The sequence below is a fragment of the Gekko japonicus genome, unplaced genomic scaffold, assembly GCF_001447785.1.
Source record: "Gekko japonicus isolate JY-2015 unplaced genomic scaffold, Gekko_japonicus_V1.1 scaffold963, whole genome shotgun sequence".
Classification (NCBI taxonomy): Eukaryota; Metazoa; Chordata; class Lepidosauria; order Squamata; family Gekkonidae; genus Gekko; species Gekko japonicus.
Window position 1 is genome coordinate 200,638 of NW_015172583.1, and position 27,333 is coordinate 227,970.

At 48.7% G+C, this 27,333-nt stretch overlaps 1 protein-coding gene across 1 annotated transcript in view; it reads right to left on the reverse strand.

Moving 5' to 3' along the window:
- ITGA5 (integrin subunit alpha 5) overlaps nt 1–27,333 on the reverse strand; it is a 190,739-nt gene that overhangs the window by 10,190 nt on the left and 153,216 nt on the right. Inside the window, exons 13-23 of the mRNA XM_015421472.1 lie at nt 22,131–22,322; nt 19,308–19,353; nt 18,468–18,575; nt 16,864–16,919; nt 11,894–12,048; nt 10,117–10,254; nt 8,543–8,610; nt 4,888–5,038; nt 3,102–3,194; nt 1,406–1,485; nt 354–434 (exon numbers count right to left, since the gene is read on the reverse strand). Of these exons, the coding sequence (XP_015276958.1) occupies nt 354–434; nt 1,406–1,485; nt 3,102–3,194; nt 4,888–5,038; nt 8,543–8,610; nt 10,117–10,254; nt 11,894–12,048; nt 16,864–16,919; nt 18,468–18,575; nt 19,308–19,353; nt 22,131–22,322 (1,168 nt within the window). The remainder of the gene's footprint in view (nt 1–353; nt 435–1,405; nt 1,486–3,101; nt 3,195–4,887; nt 5,039–8,542; nt 8,611–10,116; nt 10,255–11,893; nt 12,049–16,863; nt 16,920–18,467; nt 18,576–19,307; nt 19,354–22,130; nt 22,323–27,333) is intronic.

Sequence of the window (27,333 nt, forward strand, 5' to 3'; positions counted from 1 at the left end):
TAAAATGGGGAAAATATAAAAGATGTCTCCTCCTCCTGACGATAGGGGCCCATCCTATATCTCCTGAGGGGCTTGGGAGCTATCAAGCAGCAGGCCTGCCGCTCAAAGGACTGTTGTGTGAGGATAAACTGGAGAAGAGGAGATTAGAACGTTACTGTAAGCCACTATGCCCATTGGGGAGAAAAGTGGCATATAACCACATAAACAAATAACCATCATTTGTCTCCATTCACTGGGGGATTAGAGGGCAGAGCTCCCAGGCTGGAGAACACAACCTGTGGGCAAGACTGTTCTTCAGCATCTCTCTCACTCAAACCTTAAGCACAGCCCTTTTCTCAGAGCGGCCCACTCACTCGTGAGTCGAAAGACGAACAAGGGCCTCCACTCGTAGGGGGAGCGACTTCACCTCGCTATGCGAATTGTTGGCGTTCTTGCTGTGGAGAAACAAGGCATGGTTACGTGAGACTGTTGGGGTCATGCAGCATATGACAGGCTGGCACAATGACGCAAAAAGGTTATTAGGAGGATTCTCCGGTCAGGATGCATGCCTCTTGTTCCTGTTTTCTTCTTCAGACATTAGGCTTTCATGGGAAGCCGCATGCCAGGGTGGCTCCCTAATAAATATGGACACCCAACAAAATCACACTCCATGACTTAAGGAAGTAATTTTCAGACTGGGACGTGGAAAGTCCTAGGCTTCCTTGGGAGCTTGTCAGGGGTTCCTTAACATGACGATCAGAAATGATAACCGTCTCTGAAAGACAGCATAGCTGTGTCCCTCTGCCTCCCTCTGCAAGTTTAACCAAGGGGGGAATGCTGTAGAGTTGAACTGCCACTTGGAGGGGGGATGCCATGTCCAGAAAATCTTCATTAGAATCGAAAGAGGGCAGTTCTCCAGACATTTTTCGTGAAAGGGCTGTGTGGTGGACAGGCAAGGTTTTCCACCTCTCCCTAAAAGCGACCAATGAGCGTGGATGGAATGTTGGGGAGAGACAGTTGGAAAAGGGCAGTTAAGAGAGAGCAGTGAAGCTGTGAGGGAGCAGAGAGTGTGTCTGGCTGAGTGAAAGCGTGGAGAGGAAGCTGTTTAGAGCTGGCTGAACAGAGTCAACTTGTAACAAAGGATCCCAGTTGCTGGAATAGGGAAACAGTTCAACTGGAAACAGGACATCCTAACATCTACCTTATTTTCTTCAGTGTTATGTTCAAACCATAAATAAAACATTTAAATCTGTGGGTTGTGTGTCTCATAGAAAGAAGAAAGGGAGGGGGGCACACCAAGGCCAAACAAGGAAAAAGAAACAAAATGGTGCAGAGTTGTCTTTCTTCTGTTTGGCTGTGGCTGAGGAGGACAGAGGAGAGGGACAGGCCAGAGGGGTATCTGGGGATTCTTTCCTGCCTCTCTTACCTCTGGATCTGGAAGTCAAACTGAATGGACTTCTTTGTATCGGCAAGGCGAGGCACGGTGAAGCGCAGGCCACCCCAGAGCTAGGGAGGGAAACAAAAAAGAGGAGAGTGAGGATCTGGGACCTGGGGCTCCTTTCCCACCAACTCACGGTGGTGTGTTGTGAAGGAGGAAGCAGGGCAAGGATGAAGACTAAGCACTTCAGACACGAAAGGCTCAAGCCCCCTTCCCTTCCTGGTTGTCCTCTGGGCCTAGAGCAGGGGTCACGAGGGGAGTAGCGGGGGGGGGGAGGGGAGAGTAGCTGTGAATTCCCTGCATTGTGTATGGGGCCGGACTAGATGACCCTTGGGGTACCTTCCAGTTCTATTTCTCTCTGTTTTTAACTATACCAAAGCTTTTTGACTCTGACCTTTGTAGAAAATGCTGCCCACTTGCTACAGTGATATCCTGGAGCTGCTATACACCAATAATTCCCAAACTGTACACTGGCCACATTCGTGTGCCATGATAAATGAATAAAGTAATTCATTAAAGGCTCCTGTCAGCCCAGTGTGGCCATGCACAGAGGAGAGTGCCCACTGCATCTCTGCATGATTCACTGCCCTGGGCCTTGCTTCCAATCAGCTGGTACTGGAGGTGGATGATCTTGCTTTGTCTCTGTACCAGGTGTCACTGAAACAGTCAGTAGCCCTTGGTGCAGGCACAATGGCTTGCAATAGAAGGGAGAAAAGAAAAACATTTCAGGGATACAAGGGCGAGAATTGCGTATGACAGCTGGGAGGCTGCTAAGAGCTTCACCTCCCTTTGCCAAAATTCCCAGTGCCTTTTCGAGCACCTTCTCCACTCCTTGCTTATCATGATCCACATCGCTGCCTCTTACCTCCCCCCCCCAATTCTCACCCTCCTTTTTCCTTAAAAAAATCCGGCCTCTCAGCTCTTTCCTTTTTTTTCCTTCCCTTTCCTCTTACTTCCTTCTCTTGCTGATGGGCTATGTTGGGGAAGAGGGTGGGTGGTGGGGTTTTCTTTGTTGTTATGTTTGTAGAAAAAGATTCAAATCTTCATGGGTAAAGCTGGGGAACGATCTAATGTATCCCGGAAGCACGTTTCTTTTCTAAATCAAAATCTTCAGATTTTAATTCAGCTGCCAGACTTTTAAGGGAAACAGTGGTAAACACGAATACCACCCTTGCCTGGACAACAGGCCTTCCTGACATGACCGCAAGGAAAGCCTTTGCAAGCATAATACAATCAAGCCAAACATATCCCATAGTTGTTACAGAATGTCTCAGTGAGGGTACTTTCCAGAACACCTTTCCAACTTCACAAGATGTGGGGAGAGGGATTCTTTAGGTTCCAAGATTCTTCTGCGTCAGACTGGAGAGGTGGCTGAGGCCAGCTTGGGTCACTTCAAAAGAATGGGGCTGCCTCGTCCCATCCACTGCTGGTGAGTTCCCCCTACTGCAGCTAACTTAAGGTGACACTGGCTAAATCTAAACTTTTCTTCCCAAGGGGCAATCGTGCATCCTAGACATTCCATGCCATTTCCACACCCCCACCAAGCATTCCTTCATGACTGCAAGGGTTCTCCCACTACTCTAGGGTAAGGGAGGCAGTTCTGCAAGCCCCCGACCCGCACCTCACCTCAAAACTCCTGTTCTAACAATAATGCCCATCCTGGCATGGAGTCTGGGATACTCACACTGGCACCTGCCTTCATTGGATTGCCAAGGTCACAGATGACTCTGTTGGTCTCATTCACTGTGTCGTACTTGCAGCTCAGGCTATTCATGTTCTGGCAGGAAAGAACCAGAGAATCTTGTTATTAGAAGAAGCAGATAAGAACATAAGGCCCATCCAGTCCAACACCCTGTGTCACACAGTGGCCAGAAATACCAGGTGCCATCAGGAGGTCCACCAGTGGGGCCAGGACATTAGAAGCCCTCCCACTGTTGACCCCCCCAGCACCAAGATGACAGAGCATCACTTGCCCCAGAGCCCCTATCTATACCTTGTGGCTAATAGCCACTGATGGACCTCTGCTCCATATGCTTATCTAATTCCCTTTTGAAGCCGTCCATGCTTGTAGCCACCACCACTTCCTGTGGCAGTGAATTCCATGTGTTAATCACTCTTTGGGTGAAGAAGTACTTCCTTTTATCCGTTCTAACCCGACCGCTCAGCAATTTCATGGAGTGCCCACCAGTTCTTGTATTGTGAGAAAGGGAGAAAAGTACCTCTTTCTCTACCTGCTCTTTCCCATGCATAATCTTATAAACCTCGATCATGTCACCACTCAGTCATCGTTTCTCCAAGCTAAAGAGCCCTAAGCGCTTTAACCTTTCCTCATAGGGAAAGTGTTCCAACCCTTTTATCATTCGAGTTGCCCTTTTCTGCACTTTTCCCAAAGCTATAATATCCTTTTTAAGGTGTGGTGACCAGAACTGCACCAGAACAACTGCTGGTTGTTCTGCAAAGGAACTAGGGCTGGGGTGGGTGGGTGGAATCGTCTTTCCGAAGGTGACTCCTATTCGGTTCTTGGAAGTTACAGGGCACAGGAGGACACATGAAGCTATCCTGTGCCAAGTTAAATAATCAGACTAGCAATGTCAGACTTGTCTACTCTGCCCGGGGATTGAACCTGGGACCTTCTGTGTGCAAATCAGGAGCTCTACCACTGAGTCATGGTCAGTGTTCTCTCTAAGCTGAGTTGGTGTGAGCTAGCTCACAATTTTTTAGCCTGCGGCTCACACATTTTTGTCTTGGCTCAGAAAGGATGGCTCCAGAGCAAACTAATTTATGCAGTAGCCAAATCGCTCACTCACAATTTTAATGCCAGTAGCTCACAAAGCAGAATTTTGGCTCACAAGTCTCCACAGCTTAGAGGAAGCATGGCTTGCCTCCTTGATAATGAACATATGAAGCTGCTTTCTACGGAGTCAGACCATTAGTTTGTCAAGGTCAGTATTATCTACTCAAGACTGGCAGCAGCCCTCCAGGCCCTCAGCCAGAGATAGAATCTGGGACCTTCTGCATGCAAAGCAGACGCTCTACCACTGAGCCCAGGCCCACAGTAGCCACCTTATTAAAACTGGATTAACAGTACTTTTTCTAATGAACTCTGGGGATTGTAGTTCTGTAATGGAGACCCTATAATGGAGGCTGAGCAAACTCCGGAGGACGATGGAGGACAGGAGGGCCTGGCGTGATGGGGTCCATGGGGTCGCGATGAGTCAGACTCGACTGCGTGACTGAACAACCCCAATGGAGACACTAGCGTTCTCTAACAGAGAAATCTCAGAACCCTCCCACAGCATTAGGATTAATCCTAGCCAAATGAATTCAATGCCTTTTAATGGATTGTGTGTGCTTTAATTGATATCTGAAGCACACATGTCACAACAGACACTATCTTAAAAGGGGTTTCCCCTCTCATGTGGGAATAAATTTGTCTGGGAGTGGAGAAATCTCTCTTATGAGGTACCTACCCCATGGGCCCGCAGGACCCCTGTGTATTCAGCCTCTGGCGGCATAGTCACATGAAGTTCAGCTTCGTAGGCACCGCCTTCACCACGATTCTGCGCATGGAATGAAAGGTTCAGCGCATTCTTGTCTCCCAGGTACACGATGCTATGATCCCTGCAAAGGGATGGAGAAAAAGAGTGAGAATGCCAATCATGATGGTCAACTCCGAAGCTACCATTCAAGCCTGCCGTTTCATGAAGTGTGGGGTGGATAGTGCCGGGCTGCAGGAAAATGAATGTGGTCATACATGAAGGTTTAGATCAATCTACAATACATTGGTTGGAGTGTATTCTCTTCCACAGTCCAGCATAACTAACATGCAGGCCACAGTGCACTGGAGAGTTTCAGAAAAGCTTTTTAATGTCACGTATGATGCTCCCATATCTCTGACCAGCTCATAGATTGTACATGTATATAGGGATGTGCATTCGGTTCGTCTGAACCGAATGCACCCCCGAAAATGGCCCATTCGGGGCCCTTTCGGGCTGCTGCGGGCCGATTCAGATTCTCTGATCTGAATCGGCTTGCTCCCGAATCGCCATCGAATTGCGGCGGCAATTAGGCCCCATTATATCCTATGGGCTTTTGAAGTCAATGGCGAAAACATAGGGTATATTCTGAGGGCTGGAGAAGAGGGGGTATGAGGGAGGGGCTCCAAACTCACAGGGCAGCTGCTGGAGCCTCTCCCCAAGATACCCCCCAAGTTTCAAAAACATTGAACCAGGGGATTATTGCCACAGGACAAATGAACATCCTTTAAAAAAAAAAATTGATACAAAGGAATTTCTATCTGACATGTCCAGTTTAGTATTCAGGCCTGTTTAATTGATAGCAATACATGTAGGGGTGTGCAAAAAAAACAACTTCGGCCCAATTTGAATTTGGCCAAATCGGGCAGAATCAATTTTGGTGGGCAGAAAGACTCCTGCATGTCAATTTCGGCACTAGGAGCTGATTCCAGAGTCTTAAGCCGAATGTCAATTTCGGCCCCATTATATCCTATGGGCTATTGAAGTCAATGGCGAAAACATAGGGTATATTCTAGGGGTTGGAGAAGAGGGGGTATGAGGGAGGGGCTCCAAACTCACAGGGCAGCTGCTGGAGCCTCTCCCCAAGATACCCCCCAAGTTTCAAAAACATTGAACCAGGGGATCCAGCGGCAGGGGCCATGGGGGAAGTTCCGCTCAGCTCTTGGGGGCTGCTTCGCAGGGCAGCTGAACGGGGCGGGAGCCGCTCTGGGCCGGTCCAGCGCCGGTTTCTTCCCAGTTGGGCGGCGGCGGCAGCGGGCTGACAGCCCCAGGCCAGGAGGGAGGAGGTCTCTTGGTGGGCGCTTTTGCTGCAAGCTTCGAGTTGCTGCGAAGGTGGAGGGTCGGGGAGGCGTGCAGCCAGAGGCGTGGGAGCGCTCCACAGCCGGGGGTCTTCTGCCAGCAGGCCTGGCCTCCGGGGTGCCCTCAGGGGTCGGGGTGAGCCGGGGCCAGGGGGGAGGGGGGTCTCTCTGCTTCTTTTCCCCAGTGGAGGGTGCGGAAGGGTGTCGCTCACCACAAGAGAGCCCGGCTCTGCCAAAGCCAGTGGGAGGGACTGAGTGCTAGTGCGGAGCTGGCGCGCCCGGGATCCGGCGGTTTCCCCATCTGGCCCGGTGAGAGGTAGGGACGGCCCCTGTGCCGGGGGGGTGGGGGTGTTGGGGAGGCGGACGGCCCGCAGCACCGAACTCCGCTTCGGGCAGGCAGTTGGGATGAGGAGGCAGCAGTCAGACGGGCGCAGGAGACCGGGGCCCTGCAGGCGCCGCCCAGACCCCCTCTGGAGACTGGGGCTGCCCCCCCCCAATGATCCACTCTCAGTCCACTCTCACTCCCCCTGGATCCCACTGTATGGACTGACCCCGTTTGGCCGGAAAGCACCTTCAAAGCGGATTCTGTAGTTTGGGGGGCAGGGCGGGGTGGAGTCGCGCCTTTGCTGCCTTCCTCTCGCTCAACCCGCGGGAAGGACTTCCCGGGGGGGACACTGCTGTGCCTGCATGTGCTGCCCCCCTCCGTGTCCTTTTGGCGGGGACTGGGAGGCTTTGGTGGGGGGGCGCTGCGTCCTGTTTGGCGCCCCTAAGGGCCGGTCAGCGCTCTAGGCGAATGCCTAGTTCGCCTAGCGGGTGAGCCGGCCCTGCCAGCAGCAACAACCAGCTCTGAGGGTGTGTCCTGGTGCAAGAGGGACTTGCCATGGGTGAGGGAAAGGGTTTTCCCTGGCACCCTTTAGGCTCCCTTCACAGCTACAGGGATTGTACCATTACCATGGCTTTAAGTTATGGGAAGAGCAACACCTTGGTTTTCCTCCCTCCCTGATTCCTGCAAGAAAGGTCCTTCACTTTCTCAGGTTCTCTCTCAGTTGTGCCATGTAGCAGGCCTGAATGATCACAGGCACGACAACTCCCCAAGCGCCTCCTCTCACTAGGGCTACCAACCTCCACGTGGCACCTTGAGATCTGAAATTCATCTCCAAGAGTACACAGATGAGTTCCCCTAGAGAAAATGACTGCTTTGGAAGGAGGATTCTATGGTATTATGCTCCACTGAGGCTCTCCCCTTCCCCAAACGCTACTCTCAAATTTCCAGGAATTTCCCAACACAGAGTTGGCAACCCTACAGCTTACACTTCATACAGAAGTGGGCAGAAAGGCCAGAATTTATTGTGGGACAGAAACGAACAGGACAAATTAATATCCATCCACCCATCCCCAAGGAGTCTAAGAACAGTTAGACACTTGAACTTAACCGCACACTCAAGATGGTGACGTCACAAAGAAGGAGACACATAAATAACCATAATCCCCAACGCATCCAGCCAACTGCTGCTAAGTTTCTGTCCTCTTCTTCCCTCTTCCTTGATCGAGAACAGGAAACTGAAGCCGCATCTGGCTCACCGAAGGAAGCCTCCAGCAACTGAATGGAACAAACCGCTCTCCCTGCCCCGACTGTCACCAGGGGTTCTGCGGCAACAGAATCCTCAGGGGCCACACCCGCTGCTTATGACAGAAACACGGATCTGTGATGTTGGCGCTGCTTACAACTGCCATCAGAGGGAGCGAGGGGAAGGGAGAACCGGCAGCAGAGGCAGAGCTTCCATCACTGAGTGGGGAAGGGAAGGGCACCATTTTGGTCACTAGCAGCTTTTTGCTCTTGTACTTCCATTTCAGGACAGGGCGTGGCGGGGGGTGGGTAGGTCCTTCCAGGCACCAAGGGAGACCACGGTGACCCAAATTCTACTACTACCAAAGGTGCCTGTGTATGAGTGTGCATATTGGGGCACCTGACTATGACCTTAGAAGAAGAAGAGGAGATTGGATTTATACCCCGCCCTTCACTTGGAGTCTCAGAGCGGCTTACAAACTCCTTTCCCTTCCCCTCCCCACAACAGACACCCTGTGAGGTGGGTGGGGCTGAGAGAACTCTGCCACAAACTGCTCTTTTTCAAGGACAGCTGTGCCAGAGCTTGTGACTGACCCAAGGTCACATCAGCAGGTGCAGGTGGAGGAGTGGGGAATCAAACCCGCTTCTCCCAGATTAGAGTCCGCGCACTTAACCACTACACCAAACTGGCCTTAGGGGTGTAGAGCAGCAAGAGCCTTCTTACCCAAGGACTTCAAGCTGCAGGTCAGGGACGCAGACATTGTCTTCACCGCAATCAAGCTGGATCTGGGCCTGGCAGGGAAAGAAGGCCAGATGTGAGACTGGAGAGCAGGAGGGGGCTGAGCGGCCCCTTCTGGGCGACAAGCCAGCATTGCAGGGACATTTAGCTCAGTGGGGCCGATGAATGGGCATTAGCTCACTCACTGCATCTTCCCCTAAACCAGAAGCAGTGCAGGAGGAGGGAGCTGGAGAGCCGACACCAACTGCCATGGCTAATGAGAGGTGTGGACCAAGCAGCCCCTGGGGCTCAGGCAGAGTTGTACAAGAGCCTGGCTCCCTCTTGGCCACCAGTAGCCCACTGGGAAGTTTTCTAGGATGCCCTTGCTGGAGAGGCACCTATTTCTTTGCTGGCCTCTCCCAAGAGTGCTGGCGCACGCCCCTCTCCTTCCCCTCCTGCAGGATTTAAAGGGCCCTTCAGCTGATCGGCGGGGAGCATGTGGCTCATCGATCAGCTGGAGGGCCCTTTAAATCTTGCAGGAGGGGAAGGAGAGGGGTGCACGCTTCTTCTTAAAAGCATTTAAAGGATCCCTTTAAATGCTTTAGAGAAGAAAGGGCCCCAAAAGTGTCCAGGTGTGCGCCGCCCCCACTTCTCTCCCAAAGCATTTCAAGGATCGCTTTAAACCTTGCAGGAGGGGAGGGAGAGGGGCACGTCATTATAGAAGAAGAAGAAGAAGAGATTGGATTTATACCCCGCCCTTCACTTGGAGACACCCTGTGAGGTGAGTGGGGCTGAGAGAGCTCCAACACAAACTGCTCTTTTTTCAAGGACAGCTGTGCCAGAGCTTGTGACTGACCCAAGGTCACATCAGCAGGTGCAAGTGGAGGAGTGGGGAATCAAACCCGGTTCTCCCAGATTAGAGTCCGCGCACTTAACCACTACACCAAATAATAATGGCAGCCCCACCAGCCAAGTTTTTGCACCTCAAACTACAAAATCCTGGCTACAGGGCTGGAAGGGAGGGATAAAATATACTAGCTAGAATCTGGATCACACTGGTGTCTCCAGGATTGGGCTGGCTAACAAATACTCCTGGACAGAACAGAGGCATACACCATGAGAAAGGAGGCACTAAGGCGCCATCCCTGAGCTTTGATCTTCTATCGCCCCTACGTGCTATTTTCTCTCCAGGTAACTTGCTTGGGACACAACCTGGATGGCCCAGGGCAGCCTGATCTCATCAGATCTCGGAAGCTAAGCAGGGTCAGCCCTGGTGAGTACTTGGATGGGAGACCATCAAATAACTCCAGGGTTGCTATGCAGAAGCAGACAACCGCAAACCACCTTGCTCATCTCTTTCCTATGGGGGATCGCCCCTATGGGATTGTCATAAGTCAACTGTGACTTGACAGTATATTCCACCACCAAGCTGTTCACCGCAGTGCTTCCTGAAAGGGAGGAGAGACATACTCTCCAGACCATTGATAAACCAGCTTACTTTTCACTAAATGCTAAGAGTCAACTGCTAGCGGCCAGGCCCAGCCCCATCGGACACTTCCCCTCTCTTTTCCCGCCAGTACCTTCTGTTCGATGTGGTTGTGTATGAGGTAGTTGAGGATGGGTTGCAGCCCATGGGCATCTAGCGGGGCCTTTGGATCCAGTGAGAAGTTGAGCGACAGGTAGATGGGGGAGAGCTTGTCACGGAACTCGGACTCATTCTGTTGGGATGGAGAAGAGAGAGAGAGCCATGCATGTTAAAAATGTAGGAACCTGCAAGGCTCAGCGCATGGGTCTCCTAATGCACTTTGGCAAGACAACGGGGACTCTGGAACAGATCTGTGTTAAGGTGCTACTGGACTCTTGCTCTCATCTAATCCTACAGACAGACTAACACTGACCATCTTGATGTGTCTACCTATCCCTTGCGGCATTGCTATAATGTATGCCATGCCAACCATGTTTGTGCACCGGTGAGTGTACCAATCACATGCTCCTGCCTAGTAGGCTGAGCTCTCAAGCAGCCAATAATATGTGGATGGTGCCAGGTAGGGCTTTTGCCCAGTAAGGCTTCAGATTGGCCATGTGGCGTCCTCTCTTTAGGGAGGACTGGTTTTCCCTTTAAATGTGCTCTTTGCTTTTGTAAACGGGGTAGATTCTGCTGCCACCAGGAACGTAAGGATTTCCAAACCTTCTCTCTGTTTCTTTTTCTGGTAAGGTAACCTAGAGTCGGGGCTTTTCAGGGATCTATGTGGTCCTGAGGAAAGATAGAACTAAATTCGGGGATAAACTTGAACAAAAGATGATTTATTGAAGAACGAAATATGAGGTTGGTTATTCTGTAACTATCTTGGATTAAGGGACTTGAAAATATGTCTATCAAATGTACCACACACAGTCTTTTTTCCTTTACTTTTTGTTTGTTTTGACACTCAGTTCCAACATTAACAGGAGTCACTCTTTCCTATAGTCAGGCACACAGGCTAAGGACATAAATACTGCACTCTTTAAGAACTCACTCAGAACTAACTAAAGACTCTCTGACTTAACTCTCTAACTGAACAATTCCAACTGATTTCTGTCTCTCATAACTGACACACTTGACATACCCACACAGATTCACTTCAAAAACCCCTCCCACACTCTGTCATCCACCAATCACAGCACATTTTTCTCTCTCGGTCACTATAATCTACTAACCATGCACTCCAACCAAGCATTTAAAGGCACACACACACTCATAAAACAAGGAATCATTACAAGCCACTTGAGATTTAATTTAAAAAGAAATCTGCGGTGGCAGCAGCTGCTACCACTGTACAAGGGTCTTCACTGTGCGACTGAAGGCAAGCTGTGGCAGCCATGTGACAGTTGGCTTCCCCTTCTGCGGCAGCTCTTTCGCAGCAGCACTCACAACACTTTGTCAGAATTCCAGGTGTGCCTGCAGGCTCAAAAAGGGTGGGGACCCCTGGATGAGGGTCCCAAACTCAAGCCACATGGTTCAAGCAAGCCCAGGATACTGGGGTGGAGCTCATGACAGCTTAGAGGTACAGCAAATGTTTTACATGCACAAGGCTCATTCCTGGGCTAAAGGAATGGGAGAGACCCTTTTTTCTGCTCCAGACTTTTTGGGAGACAGTAACACCAAACCAGCCTGGGCTGGCCTCGAGGGACAGATGATCTGATGATGTGCAAACTTCATGTGCAAACAAAATAAACTTCACGTGCAAACAAATTAAAGAAACAATTATTACACTGACGAACTGGGAAGTGCAAATGGTACCGATCGCCAATACAGACTCATGTGCTCCCAAAGGCACGGATATGGGGGGGGAATCTTTGGTATGAACCACAACTCACCCGGAGGTAGATCTTCATCTCGCGGCACACCGCATTGGCACCATTGCGAATTTGGACCGTCTGAATCAAATGGGGCTGGCGGGACTGCAGGAAGAGCGCCCGCTTCACTGCCCCCTTCTGCTTGTGGCGGTCGAGATGGAGCTCCACAGTGAACCCTGCCCGGGTGAGACAGAGATGAAGAGGGTGCCAAGTGAGATTCAGCGTTCGCCACCCAGAATGTTGGTCACATCCCCAAAAGCAGTTTGATGTGACCGCTATGCAGGATGTTATCCAAGGTCTCCAGTGCCCCTTTGCTTCTCTGTGGAGCCTCAAGAAGAAAGAACCAGACGTGATCCCCTTCTTCTACCCGTGACAAAGACTTATTCCCATCCAGTAAGTTAGACCATGGAGGACATAAATTAAGCAGGGAGCCAGGAATGGACAAATCCATCATCAGTGTCATTCTCCCTGGGGCTCACTCAGATTGAGTTAGTGCCAATTATAAAATGTGTGTGTGTGTATAAAATCTTGCTACAATAAAACCTAACATCTTCATCTTGAAAAGAAAGCAAGTCAATTTTCCCTGGACAGATGGTCCTCTTTTTCCCCGGGGCTATATGAGGATCATATCTGGGACCCTGTCCCTGAAGCCCTGGAAACCCTTCCCCCAATGGCCTCTGGTTACTCCTCAGGAAGTAAAAGCACACACTGCAAGACTTAAAAATGGGAAAGCCCCAGGATCTGACAGTATCCCCACCTGAATCCCTGAAAGAAAATATGGATTGGTGGCACAGTTTTAGCTGTACTATTGTCAGCTACGCTGCCATGAGTGTGGAGATGTTTTCTAATTGCTTTGCATTCCTTCCCATGCGCTTAATTGCTTCAAAGCTGCAACGCTTATCTTTAAAATTATACTGGTGGAGATTGTGGTGTCTATCGTCCGTGGGAGCTTCTCTGTTCCCAGCTTCGCAACCGTTAGAGAGTCTTGCAGTCTCCCGAGCGCGGGAGCCCACCTAATTGGTTATTGCTAGGGGGGACGCATACGAATGCCCTATATCCTATTATGCACCCAGGTAGCCCTTCATTCCTAACAGTGTTCTTATTATCGCATCTATGGCTTTTCAATAAAAGTAAAACCTTCCTGGAAGCGTGTACTTCGTTGTTTGGCTGTGGGTCCTGACAACTATTTACGTACATTGATAACTCAGGTCACATTCCTAAGCAATGGAGAACTGCAATTGTAGTCCCCTATTTACTAAAAGGATAGGAAAAATGACCCTGCTAACTATAGGCCTATCATGCTTTTAAATATTATTAGTAAACTATACACTAGTCACTTATTAGATAAGCTGGGAACTTGGTTGGAGCAAGAAGAGATTATACCAAAAAAAAAGAAGCTGGCTTTAGTGCAGAAAGATCAACCATGGAGTACTGTCCGATCTTTCAACATTTAATTGAAAAATACTCTGCCAAAGGTCCAACTTCCCTATATGTTTCCTTTATTGATTTAAATCCGCTTGCGGGAAGGGCGGGGTATAAATGTAATGAAAATAAATAAAATAAATAAATTAAAGGCGGCCTTCGATTCCTTATCTAGGCAATGATTATGGGGGGGAAACCAGAGGATACTAATATGGACAAAAGGTTGCTCTTCCTTATCCGTGCTTTGCCTAGTCCTTTGGGACCTCACAGAACCTATGAATACTTTTAAGTGGGTCAGACCAGGCTGCCTCCTAGCTCCTTTTTTATTCGGTCTTTATTTGAGTGATGCAGTTAAGCACATGACAAATACTGAGTTTCACCCCCCAAAACTTGGCTCGTGTCATATATCGACCTTACTATATGCAGACGATGTGCTCCTTTTATCAAGGACGCCACTGGGACTCCATAGGACAGTTGGCAGTTTTGCCATGTACTGTGACAAAGAACATCTCTCTGTTGATTATAATAAGACTGAAGTGATGGTGTCTGGTAAACGCCCTCCAAAAAAAGTATGGTCGATGCAAGGGAATAAAATTGAGCAGGTTAACAAATTTATTTATCTTGGGGTAGTATTCCAGGAAAATGGGTCTTATGCTGCACATTGTAAATGGAAGCAGAGTGCGCCAAAAGGACTATGCAGGCGATACTGAGATTGTACCATTCTAAGAGGGGGTCTTTAAGTACCTGCTGCACTGAAGCTCTTTTAGGCAAAAGTAACAGCCCAGCTTGCGTATGGCACCTTTACTGGCGTTTCGGCTACAAGTCTGAATTTACTTGGAAAGTTACAATCTAAATTTCTTTGTGCTGTTTTACAGCCCCCCCCCCCCAGTGTTCCTAATTCCCTCCTTCGTTTAGAAACCAGCCAAATGAGGATCGAGGCGAGGATTCTCTTGGCATCCGCCTTTCAATGGCTTAAGATATATATGATCACAAAAGGCCTTCTCCCCCTTGTCCTGCAAGATTCTCACCAACCGAGATGGTTACATATAGTTGAGGATGGTCTTGGAAAAATGGGTCCTCAACCTGGCGTTCTTTTACTACAGTCCTCTGATCAGGCTAAATCTTTAATTAAGCAAAGAACCTGTGACACGGAATACCAGCAAGACTGAACAAAGTCTCCCGACTTCAGCGCGTCTGAGGAGATGAGATACGCCACGACAATCGCCAAATATCTTTAAACTTTAGATTTCCCCCCTCGTGGGAGGGCTTTGGAACTGGACAGATGTGACGCCATGCCATGCAGGCTTTTTGTAAGGAAGGTATAAGAAGACCCTATATTCTGAGAGGACCTGCCCCTGCCCTCTAGCTGAGGTGGAAACAACAGAACATGTTTTCTTCTCCCTGCTCGCTTTATAAAGAAACACACAACACAACATTTCTGCCCCTTGTTGGCCACTGTGTCAGACAGGGCAAGCTTAGATAAACTATTAGCAGATGAAAAACCACCTATTACTAAAGCAACAGCCAAATTCCGTGCTCAGGCGATTAGCGTACGTAATAAATTTTACTTCTGTTTCTGAATTCTGATTTAGATTTTATTAGGAATTCAAACTAAATAGTGCCTGTTTTTACTTTTAGGTTTATAATTAGTTTTATGATGTTATCTTATGAACTTCTATATGTATTTTAATTATTTTAATGAACTTTTATATGTATTTTAATTCATTACTCTGTTATAATTCTGTATCTGCTCATCTAATTGGAGTGTTTTAACATCTGTACCTTCATACTTAAAAATGATTTGCTGTGTGAACTTGTATCTGGTTGTGGACCACAATACATTATTCATTGATTCAAGACAATATTATTGTATTGCCCTGAACTGGATAGCTCAGGCAAGCCTGATCTTGCCAGAAGCTAAGAAGGGCCAACCCTGGCAAGTAATTGGAAGGGAGAACTCCAAGGAATACCAAGACTTGGGACACACAGGCAAGCTATCAAGCCACCTCTCTGAAACGTCCAAACCCCACTAGGGGTCGCTAGAAGTTGCCATGACTTCCAGGCATGCAAAACACACACACAAATATTCACAAAAAAGAAAAGCATATTACTATACAGCTTTGATTTGCCAATAATCAGATTTAAAATCCAAAAAATCAGCACCGGCCCACGACATTCAACGTTTTCGTCTTGAAAGGAGAGCATGGAAATAACATTACCATACAGTGTTGACTTGCCAATAATCCAATTTAAACCCCTCCCCAATCAGCACTGGCCCACAACATCAACAGTTCTTATTAGAAGCCACATGATCTTAATACAACTTTTATTCGGACAAAGGAAATGAAACCAGATCTCCCAGGAGCGGTTTCAGAATTCCCCGGAGAGCCCAGTAAGGCTCAAAAAATGTTCAAGAACTTTTCAGAGTTAAAAGAGTTTCTTAAGCACCTTTGGTGTGCCCCCCCCCCCATGTAGGTTCAGCCCTCTTAATTTTGTTGTTCCTGTTCCCCATCTCCACAGATTCAGGGGAGAGGAAAGAGTTGTAAAGAGGGCTATAAAGGGTTAACAGGAAGAGAGACGAGGGTGTCACCTACCAATTCTCTACCTTGTCACCGATAAGATTTTCAAGGGAGGGATGGGGAAGAAGCCCCCCCCCCCAAGGAACTACAATCCCAAAGAAACAAAATCTTAGAAAGCGTTTTCCTGTATCACTAGGGCAAAACATGCAGTTTTCACATTACTCATGCCCTGGTGTCCCCCGCCCATCTATCCCGCGCGTTTTAATCCGACCCTTCCTCTAAAGAGCTCAGAGTAGCATACGTGGTTGTGTGTCCTTCAGTCTCTATGCCCTGTTTGTCGGCCTTCCAGAGCAACTGTCTGGCTGATGGTGTGAAGCAGGAAGCTAGACCAGACGCACCAGCAGGGCACTTCTCATTTTATCCTCATGTCAAGGCTGTGAGGTACATTAGGCTGGAAGAGAGCAACTGGCACAAAGCCACCCAGAAGGCCAAGTGGGGATCTGACATCTTAACCACTGTACCACGCTGGCTACCTACCTACATACTCCTTGTAGGGCTGCCATCTGACCAGGGCTATTTTTGGGCAGGAACGCACAGGAATGGAGTTCTGGCTGGCTCCCAAGTTGGCCACGCCCAGCAGGAACTCATTAGCATAATAGGCCACACCCAACAGCAGGAACTCATTAGGATTGGCTACATTAGGGGTGTGTGGCCTAACATGCAAAGGAGTTCCTGCTACAAAAAAAGGCCCTGGGTTTTGACAACAAAGTAAACAGAATAACAAGCAAAAGGTGGGTGTGGCTGGATGACCACACTTCTGGTAACACGGGGGGGCGGCCTAATGTGCTAATGAGCTGTGCTGTCAGGGGTGTGGCCCGATATGCTAATGAGTTTCTGCTGTTGGGTGTGGCCTATGATGCTAATGAGTTCCTGCTGGGCTTTTTCTACAAAAAGAGCCCTGAATTATCTGACTAAAGCTGCTCCCGCAGACCTTTTCTCCAAACCCATTCCGTGTTTCTCTTCCGAGTCCTGTCCCCCCACACTACTCACCGATGGAGTCTGGCACATGCTTCCCAGATGCGTTCAGACAGAAGCTCAGGTTGATGCTGTTGAGAGACCGCAGAAAGGGAGGGGGAAGCAGAGGAATATGGTAAGTAACCTGCGGAAGACAGCGCTACCTGGTGGCTAGGCTTGAATAAGGATGCCCTGGGTTCACATCCTCGCTTGATTCTCTCTGGGTAGCCTTGAGCTGGTCACATCCTCAGCTCCCTGCTTGCATAATGGGATGACTGAAGAGGGTGGGATCATTTGATGGCAAAGCTCTTTGGAAACGATGAAGAGGAAACGCAGCACTTTGCAGGAGAAACTGGTAGCCGGGATGGAAACTGTTCTTGTATAGCCAGAATTGGACACCTAACTTTACCCGATAGCCTTAGGAAGGGTGGGAAGAGAGAGGGGGATCTGCACTAGGTTCTTCCAAATTGATCAAGATGGTCAAGGGTAACAAAGGAGAGAGCCCCAGGCCAAAATGGCAGGTGCTACAGCAAAGCTGCTGCAGAAAATTTACATGCAAAAAACAGTCAACCATGTGTTACTGCAGTGACCATTGTATACGGACATCCAATCTCTACACATAACTCCAATCTTATCAGTTTTTCCAGGCAAACCTGATGACTTTGGTATTTCCCTCCTTTCTCAGACTGTTCTAACGAAACCATCATTAAGGTGGCCAAGTGTTGCACCCGGGTATGCTCAACAAGGAAAGCAGTTGGTTACGTCTTTTTATTAATTACTCCTACATGACTGAAATCAGGCTATTATGCGGCTTTGAAATTATATCGTATGTAGATGTGCTGCTGACTCTCCCCATGTGTCAATCTTGGCTGATGATTGCAACAAATGCAGATTCATGGATTGATTGAAAAAGATGCAGCAGCGTAAACTAGAATATTGCAGGCAGATTGTGGGAGCTGGGGAAGGCCTCTGATTCCACAGCATGGGAAGTGGAGCGGCCATGTCCAATGGGGAATCACTTCTAGCCAACTCAGCCCTTCCTTCCAGCTGTGCGGGTCCCAGCTGCGCCGCTAATATACTACAATCCTCCAAATCATGGTCAGATTGGGCTGGTGGCCAGGACCACCAACCCTCCCCCAAGTGGCTGAGAAACCAACCCCCCCCCCTATAAATACCACCTTCCCCCACAACATCTCTTCAATAACCGGAGGGGCTGTTCCAGCTTCCATTTAGCTCCATAAGACTTGGGAGTTTCAGGACTCATCTGCATGCTATTTGTCTCATGTAGAGACCATCTGAAAATGGTCTCTGTGTTATGACTTAATTCCTTGACTGCTGTAAGATGTCAGCAGTCTTTATTTTCTAAGCCTTCATTATATGGCATGTGTGGACCTAGACAGGGCGTGGATTGAGAATCTGCCCCCCAGTGCAGCTGGGAAAACATCGCAAATTAATTTGCCTAACCCCTTGCCCATGGAGCAAGTGGGTTGAGGCATGTAACCCATTGTAAGGACACCTTCCTCCACCAATGGTTCCCTATGCCTTTTTCTTAAAGGTCACAAGACTACAGTTCCCAGGCTACCCTGGGAACGTAATACAGCTGGCACCCTCCAGGACAGCAATCCCCTGCAACCACTCACCAGGCAACAGGGATCCCCGTGTCCTCCAGGATGCACGCTCGTTCTTCTGGGTTAAACATGGTGGGGAAGATGCTGAGAGTGGCAGTGGCGTGGACTATGGGGCGTCCTCTGAGAAGAGAAAGCAAGAAAGGTGGTCTTGCATGAGGCAGATTCTTAGCATAGAATCAAACAGTTGGAAAGAACCTCCAGGGTCATCAGTCCAACCCCCTGCACAGTGCAGGAAATTCACAAATACTTTCGCCCCACACCCCCAGTGACCCCTGCTCCATGGCTGGAAGATGGCAAACAAAACCAAAACAAACAAAACACCCTCCAGGATGCCTGGCCAAACTGGCCAGGAGGGAATTGCTTCCTGGCCCCAAAGTGGCGATCGGCATTTGCCTGGCTGCGTAAGAAAGGGCCACAAGAACTAAGCACTGAGGCAACCCTTCCTTTCCTCCCTCTCATGATCTGCCTAAGTTCACAGAATCAGTATTGCTGTCAGAAGGCCATCAAGCCTCTGCTTAAAAACCTCCAAAGAAGGAGAGCCCACCACCTCCCGAGGAAGCAGCAGTCATCAAATGCCAGGCTGAGAAAAGTAGATCTGGGTCCACATTTTTTTTGCATTGTGGTGCTGGAAACTGCCATCAAGTCGCAGCTGAATGGTGACCTCATAGGGTTTTCAAGACAAGAGAGGAACAGAGGTGATTCACCTTTGCCTCCCCTCTGCATAGCAACCCCTGACTTCCTTGGTGGTCTCCCATCTAAATACTAACCAGGACTGACCCTGCTTTGCTTCGAAGACCTGACAAGATCAAGCAAGCCTGGCCCATCCAGGTCAGGATTATACATGGTGCTTACCTGTAAACCATAGCTCTGTCTACTCCAAAGGCCCCCACAATGAGATCTGCAGGACAGAGGGAGAGAAAAGACAGCTGAGCTCAGGAAATCTTGACAGACTGTTTCCCAGAAGATAGTTCTTATGAAGAAAATGAACTCAAGCCTGCCTAGATGTCATTCCCGTTAGCCTGAATCTTATACTTGCATCCTAAATGAATACCACTAAGGGAAAAATCACTCCACATGTACTCAGAGGTCCTCTTGCCTGTTGCTCTTGCATAAGAATGTGTGGTTTATAGCAAGAGGCACATGCCATTCCTCATGCGATAAAGACCACAGAACTTATACGCATTTAGCGAGGACAATGTTGTTATGAATGAGACTCATCAGGCTTATTTCTTACTGCCCGTGTTAAAAGGTGGTAACTTTTCCACATTGACACCTCACATCAGGAGCCAGTCTTTGCAACCAGGAATGTTCTAGAGACCAAGACTTTTAGAATACCGCCACAGCACTTTCCAACTTGTACTTACGAGAGGTGGTTAAGAAACTGTAAGGTAAAGATAAAGTTAAAGGTGCCCTTGCTCGAAAGCCAGTCGAATCCGACTCTAGGGTTGCAGTGCTCATCTCCGTTTCAAAGGCGAAGAGCCAGCGCTGTCCGAAGACGTTTCCGTGGTCATGTGGCCGGCATGACTTAACGCCAAGGCACACGGAACACTGTTACCTTCCCACTGAAGTGGTACCTATTTATCTACTTGCAATTTCTTGCTTTCAGACTGCTAGGTTGGCAGGAGCTGGAACTAGAGACGGGAGCTCACTCCGTCATGCGGCACACTCGGGTCTCGAACTGCTGAACTACCGACCTTCCACAGCCTGCAGTTCAGCGTCTTAACCACTTGAGCCACCGCAGCTCTATGTTACTCTATGTTAATATTACATTAATGCCCAGTACAAATTATAGGGTTGGCTGGAACCTACTGAGGATTTGTGTGATTGGGCAATTCCTGACCCCCACCCCAGATCTCTCATTCCCCTGCAAGCAGTCCCGGGGGCTGTCTTGCCCCCCAGCAGCAGCACTTGGAGGGCATTTTGGACTGCAGTGGGAAGAGAGGGTGAAATTACGCTCCACTGATGGAAATTCCTTCTGCCCACGGCAATGTTTCATGGCATAATGATCTATAATTATACAACCGATGATAATGATATGATTCACTTTATGATACAAACCTTGTTGGACTGGCCTCCTACAAATATCAGGGAGACACGGTTACATGACTACGTACATATACCAGAAACTGATTTGCAAGCCAGTGCAGCACAGCGGTTAAGGAGACACACTTGAACCCAGGAGACATGGATTCAAATCTCCTTCCTGCCCAGTTGCTCACTGGGTGACTTTGGGCCAACTGCCCCATCTCACGGGTTTGTTGCAAGGATAAAACGTGTGTGCGACATGCATGCTATCCCGAAGTCCTTGGAGGGAGGCCAAGATAAAACTCTAATTAATAACTATTGAAATTGCTTGGGGCCAAGATACCCGAGGCACTGCCTTCTCTCATATTAGATTGTCTGATATTTAAGATCTGGCTGAAGTTCTACTCTGGGGTCTTCCACCTTCATAAGTCAGGTGGGCCGTGTCTGGAAAGGGGGCTATCTTTCATTCCGAGGCAGTCAGCCTCAATCCCAGAGCCAGGAGGCAACATCAGGGGAAGGCCTCGGCCTCTCTGCCCTGCTGTTGGCCATCCAGAGGAACTGGTTGGCCACTGTGTGAGACAGGATGCTGGACTTGATGGACCATTGGTCGGATCCAGCAGGCATCTTCTTATGTTCTTATGTGACTGGAGAGAGGGCTATCTCTGTGGCTGTGGCCGATTATAGAGTACCCTCTCCAGACATATTCAGACTGTGTCAATATAAGCGACTTTGGGGTGACAAGCTTTACTCATGCAAGTTTTTAAATGGTTACACAAGCATGGGGTGGCAGCTAGAGTGGCAGAATAGGACCCAGGACACCGAGATTGGAATCTCCACTCTGCCGCTGAAGTTGGCCGGTCACACACCCTCAGCCTAACCTAACTGACAGGGCTGCCGTGAAGAACGAATGGAGGGGTGGAAAACAATGTAAGCAACTTTGGGTCCCCACTGGGAAGGGAGGCAAGATGTACATGAAGTAACTAACTAGCTAACTAAACATAGGTGTTTAATATGATCATTTTTGGAATGTAATGCAGGGGTGTCAAACTCATTATGAGGGCTGGATCTGACATAAATGAGACCTTGTTGGGCCGGGTCATGTGTGCCATAAAATGTAATGCCAGGTAGTGGAGATATAAACTTTATAAAGGACACGAACACAAAGGTTTCCCCACCCCCTTAAAATCATGCTTAAAGCAATAGCACTCTTGCAATATTTTGTTTATTTAACGGTGTCTAATAACTGACACCTCTTGCTCTGAATTATTGCATCAAAATGTCTGTGCTGTTGCAGTCTTGAGTATGCTGTTCAGACCTACAATGATGCAGCAGCAGCAGAACTAGAAGAAGCAGCAGCAGAAGACGGCCAGTTCCACTGTGGGCCTGATAGAAGCCCTCTGAGGGCCTGATCCGGCCCCCAGGCCTCATGTGTGACACCCCTGATGTAATGTCTGAGTCACAACAAGCCCCCTTGGAAACTAGGTGGAAGGAAGGCAGGGAAGCAATTGTTTCAGAAGCCGACACAAACCCCACAAACGTGTCCGTGCAGACCATGGGCTCTGCAGCCATTCTGTGCTTTCAACGACGGCCCTTTTCTGTTTCATATGTTCCAAGGCAGCTTTTGCTGTCATTTCAATTCATTGCCCTCACCTGGGTAGCCGTTTCCATCTAGGTCCTTGGCCCCACGCATGGAGAACCCAAAGAAGTCAGGGGCACGACTGTCCGGCCAGCGTCCCTGCAACACCTGAGAAGGTTTGCGGTGCAACCCTTCAGGTCGGCCATTGTACACGCAGACCACACCTTGCTGGTCCTTGCCGCCAAAGGGTGCGCCGATCCCCACATCTGCAGGAACAAACACCAAGGTTAAGTCGGAGGTTTGCTAGGAAAAGCTCAAGGATATTGGCAAAGACGAAAACCCGAGATGGATTCAACAGTGGGAGGGCTTCTAATGTCCTGGCCCCACTGCTGGACCTCCTGATGGCACTGGTATTTCTGGCCACTGTGTGACACAGAGTGTTGGACTGGATGGGCCTTTGGCCTGATCCAACATTGGCGTCTCTTATGTTCTTATGTTCTTATTCATAGAATCATAGAATTGGAAGGGACCTCCAGGGTCATCTAGTCCAACCCCCTGCACAATGCAGGAAATCCACAAATACCTCCCCCACCACAAACCCCCAGTGAGCCCTGCTCCATGCCTATAAGATGACAAGAAAACCCTCCAGGATCCCCAGCCAAACTGGCCTGGAGAAAAATTGCTCCCTCGCCACAAAGTGGCGATCAGCATTTCCCTGGGCGTGTAAGAAAGGGCCACGAGAACTAAGCCCTGATGCAACCCTTCCCGCCCTCCCTCTCATGATATGCCTAACTTCACGGAATCAGGATTGACTCAATAAAGGAAGCCACAGCCTTCCGTTTGCAAGACCCAAGCAAGGCTATTAAGAACTCAATGTTCGGAGGCCATTCATTCATGGGGTCAGAAGCAAGTCGACGGCATGTGGCACACAGGAGTCTGAGGTCAGTTGAGTTATTTCAGCACACAGCTGTGGCTGGAAGTAGAAAGAGAGTGATAGTGTTGGGATACCAGACAATTGACCACAGTGGTCACAGTGAAAAGGAAGTTGCCTTATACGAGTCAGACCACTACTTCCTCTCACCCAGTACTGTCTACCCTAACTAGCCACAGTCTCACACAGGGAGAAGTCTTGACTCGAACTTGCTCCCTGGGGGTGGATTCACATGTTACAAAGTCTACTTCTCCCCATGTGAACAGACGTGGTCGGGACTACTGTTCTTTGATCTTAAGAGCCAGTTTGGTGTAGTGGTTAGGTGCGCGGACTCTAATCTGGGAGAGCCGGGTTTGATTCCCCACTCCTCCACTTGCACCTGCCTGGATGATCTTGGGCAAGCCGTAGTTCTGATAAGAGCTGTCCTTGAAAAAGAGCAGTTTCTGTCAGAGCTCTCTCAGCCCCACCTACCTCACAGGGTGTCTGTTGTTGGAAGGGGGAGGGAAAGGAGTTTGTAAGCCGCTCTGAGACACCTTTGGGTAGTGGAGGGCAGGGTATAAATCCAATCTCTTCTCTTCTTAATCCTGGCTGTCCCTGGCCCGAAGGACATCCGTCTTACCTCGACCAGGGCCAGGCCCCCGCATGGTGGAACATGCCCCCTGTCGAGGTCAGGGCCCTGAGGGGATCTTCTTCGATTCCGCAGGTCCTGCAAGATGGAGCTGTTCCGCCAGGCCTTTGGCTGGGGTAGCGGGCATCCGAGTATGGCCTCCATGAGATCGTTGTCACCCACCTACCAACCCAAACAACATGCCAGGGAACCTCTCACAGCCAGTTTACTTTGTCTGAACTGTGACCTTGCTTTCAATGTCTATTACTGTGTTTTAAATTTTAACTGTATTTATTATATTACTGACATGATGTCATCTACCCTGAGCCCGCTTGTGGGATGGGCGGGCTATAAATATAAATAATAAATAAATTATTAATTCCTAGGTGCATGTGGGTCTGATTCGGAGCGGGACCCTGGTGTGTGTGGGGAGAGCGGGCTTCAGCCGTTTTTCCTCCAGTACGGTTTCCTTTACCAGAAATAGCGTGGGGAGCTGCCACTGGACTCACTGGAAAAGTGCATGTGCAACCCCATCAGATTTTTCCAAACAGGGCAAACAGAGGCTCCCTAGGACAATTTCAAGTTAGAAAAAAATCAGCACATGGGGGAAAGCTAAAGCCTCCTTCCCCAGTCTAAATTGCTCCTGGAAGATAAGTTCTGAGCACAGAGTTCCCAGCAAGACCTGTGGTGGCCACACGGACGGTAGCATATGAATCAACCTTGCTTTCCTTTACGGATTGGACCTAGGACCTTTTTACAGCACGGCATGTAAACTGCAAGCATTCAGCCTTTTAATGTTGGACGTATCCGTACCATGGTGTGATGTACTATGAAAAACCACTCTGAGGGGAGGTAGTAGCAGAGGCTCACTCTGATTGGTGAGTCGCCTCCAGGACAACGGAAGCATCCAGCAGGGGGCTGGGGGGGAAGGAGAGCTGACGGAAGGGGGGTTGGAGTGGTTTTTTTGTGGGGAGAGAGTGAATTTAATGGAGGAGGGGGCCTTTTGAGTGGCTGCCTCCGGAGAGAAAACGCTCAGTCTGGGAGACAGTGAAAGGATGTCCCAGAGAGAGGGGCAGAGCTGAAGGGATTTGCCAGAGTAACAGGTCAGCCCCAGGTTAAACAAGGGAAAGACATCCACTCACACAGGGACTAGTTGGGATTCAGAGCCTAATCAGGGGAACCCTGGTTTATTGGTGGTATAAATTCACTAGTATCACAACTGCCTGCTTATTGTAAGGAACCTTCTGATAGGGTTTATAATTTTTATTAGTTCTTCCTGAGTTTGGGAAAGCCTAAACATTGTTTATAGTGTTTGTAGCGGGCACTTGTTGGTTGCCAACTGTTTGCTCTCATAAAACCTTTTCCCCATTTCCCTGCCTTTCATTAAGAATAAATCTTTCCTCTTATTTCATTTTTAAACCCCGCTATTGGTGCCATTCTTTCATACCTGTCGGGAAAGGTTTGGGCTCCTGAGGTTCCCTTTACCTGAGAAGGGTTCCTCACACATGGTTTATGTATGTATGGGCCTCTGAGTTACAACTGACTTACGGCGACCCCGTCAAGGGGCTGTCAAGGCAAGTGAGATGCAGAGGTGGTTTGCCGGTGCCTTCCTCTGCAGAGACTTCCCTTTAAACAGAAATCTTATTAAATGTAATGAACAAGAGTACAATTTACAATATATCACTAAACTGCAGACACCCTTCATACTTTGAAGTAAAAGACAAAATAGCCAAATATCATATTACAATAATTGTGCCTAAACTTGAGGAGAATTCTTCTTTTGCTGAAAGGTATTCCAAAAAAGAAAACCACGCTGAAGTAAATTTTGACTGATGAAATTCTCATAAGTTTCTGCATTAAAGACTCTGAAATTTTATCTAATATACAAAGTTCACATGTCTTAGATATCCAGTCAGAAGTCAATAATGGTTTAGAGCTCTTCCACGACTTAGCTATGGTGAATCTAGCTGCTGCACATAAGTTTTCTATGAGAGTTCTATTGTTTATTTTGGAGGTTTGTTTCCTCCATAAGTTAAGCACTAGTATATTTGGATTGAGAGGTATTTTGTAGCTAGCAATTTGATAGATGATGTCTTTCCAAAACGTTTGCACTTTTTTACATGGCCACCAGGTATGTGCAGAGTTTTCCTTGATGGCTCCCCATCCAAGTACCAAATCTGCTCAGCTTCCAAGATGTGACAAGATTGGACTATACCATCACATCGCACATCCTGAATACACAGGTTTGAAAACCCTCAAATAACTCATCTGTGAAAACAGTACAACAGTGCTGGTAGCTGTGCTATACCATACTCAAATGAAACATTCAGGGGCTCTTCCAAAAATAGTCTCTCCTCAGCTCCTGTCTATCACCCCTCACACTGGGCTGTAGCAGACAGAACCTCAGGAACTCGGCCCCATGGACATTCAAGAGGAGGCATCTGTTTTTGGACTAAAACTCATTTCCCCTCCCTCCTCATTTGATTGCTCTCCCTTGGTTGGCCACTGCATGATACAGGAAGCTTGACTAGATGGGCCATTGGTCTGACCCAGCAGAGCTCTTCAGATGTTTTTAAACCACTACAATGGCTTCAGACTAGGTTGACACTTCTCAGGACAGGTACATGGAAGCCTGGAGTGGAGACGACTGAGAGGTGATATGATCACCATCTCCAAGTACTTGAAGGCCTGTCATTTAGAGGATGGTTCAGAGTTGTTTACTGTTGCCCCAGAAGGTCGGACCAGAACCAATGGTTTGAAATTAAATCAAAAGAGTTTTTAGCTAAACGTTGGGAAGAACTTCCTGACAATTAGAACAGTTCCTCAGTAGAACAGACTTCCTTGGGAGGTGGTGGGCTCTCCTTTGGAGGTTTTCAAACAGAGGCTAGATGGCCATCTGACAGCAATGCTGATTCTGTGAAGTTAGGCAGATCATGAGAGGCAGGGCAGGAAGGGTTTTATCAGTGCTTAGTTCTCGTGGCCCCTTCTTACATGCCCAGGAAAATACTGATTGCCTCTTTGGAGTCAGGAAGCAATTTTTCTCCAGGCCAGTTTTGGCCAGGGATCCTGGAGGGTTTTTTGTCATCTTCTGGGCATAGAGCAGGGGTCACTGGCAGTGTGTGGGGGGAAGGTATTTGTGAATTTCCTGCATTGTATAGGGGGTTAGACTAGATGACCCTGGAGGTCCCTTCCAAGATTCTGTGAACTCCTGAAAAACAAAAAGCAGTGAGCCCGAGTCAGTTCTTCTCCCTCATTGGGCAAACTGCTCCAAGATGGGCCCAGGCACAGACGATCCTGTGGGAGCTGCAGTTGGAATATCCAGCCAGTAGATGGCAGCAAGATAACAAGTCGGCCTCCCCTCGGCTCTCCACATACCTGAGATGAGACGCTTCCCAAAAACTATCAGCCCTGATTGTGTACAGATATGGATTATAACCCATACTTAGCCCATAAATAAGCACTGGGGGAGGGGGTTGGAGGGAAAGTCACTTTTTTACGACTCTTTAACCATATTGGTTTGAACACAACATGGGGAACTAATCCATGTTATCTTGAGTATGTGTGCTATGTCCAGGGTGTGGATGCCCAAGCCTGCACGGCAAATCAGGCCCCCTCTTCCTACTCTTTTAGCCCGAGCAATTCTCTCAGTGTCTGATGTTAAATTTACCCCAACCTGCTTTTGGTCTCTAGTCCTTGACCCTCCCCCCAAGTAGGGCAGGCTGCATCAGCCAGTTGTCAG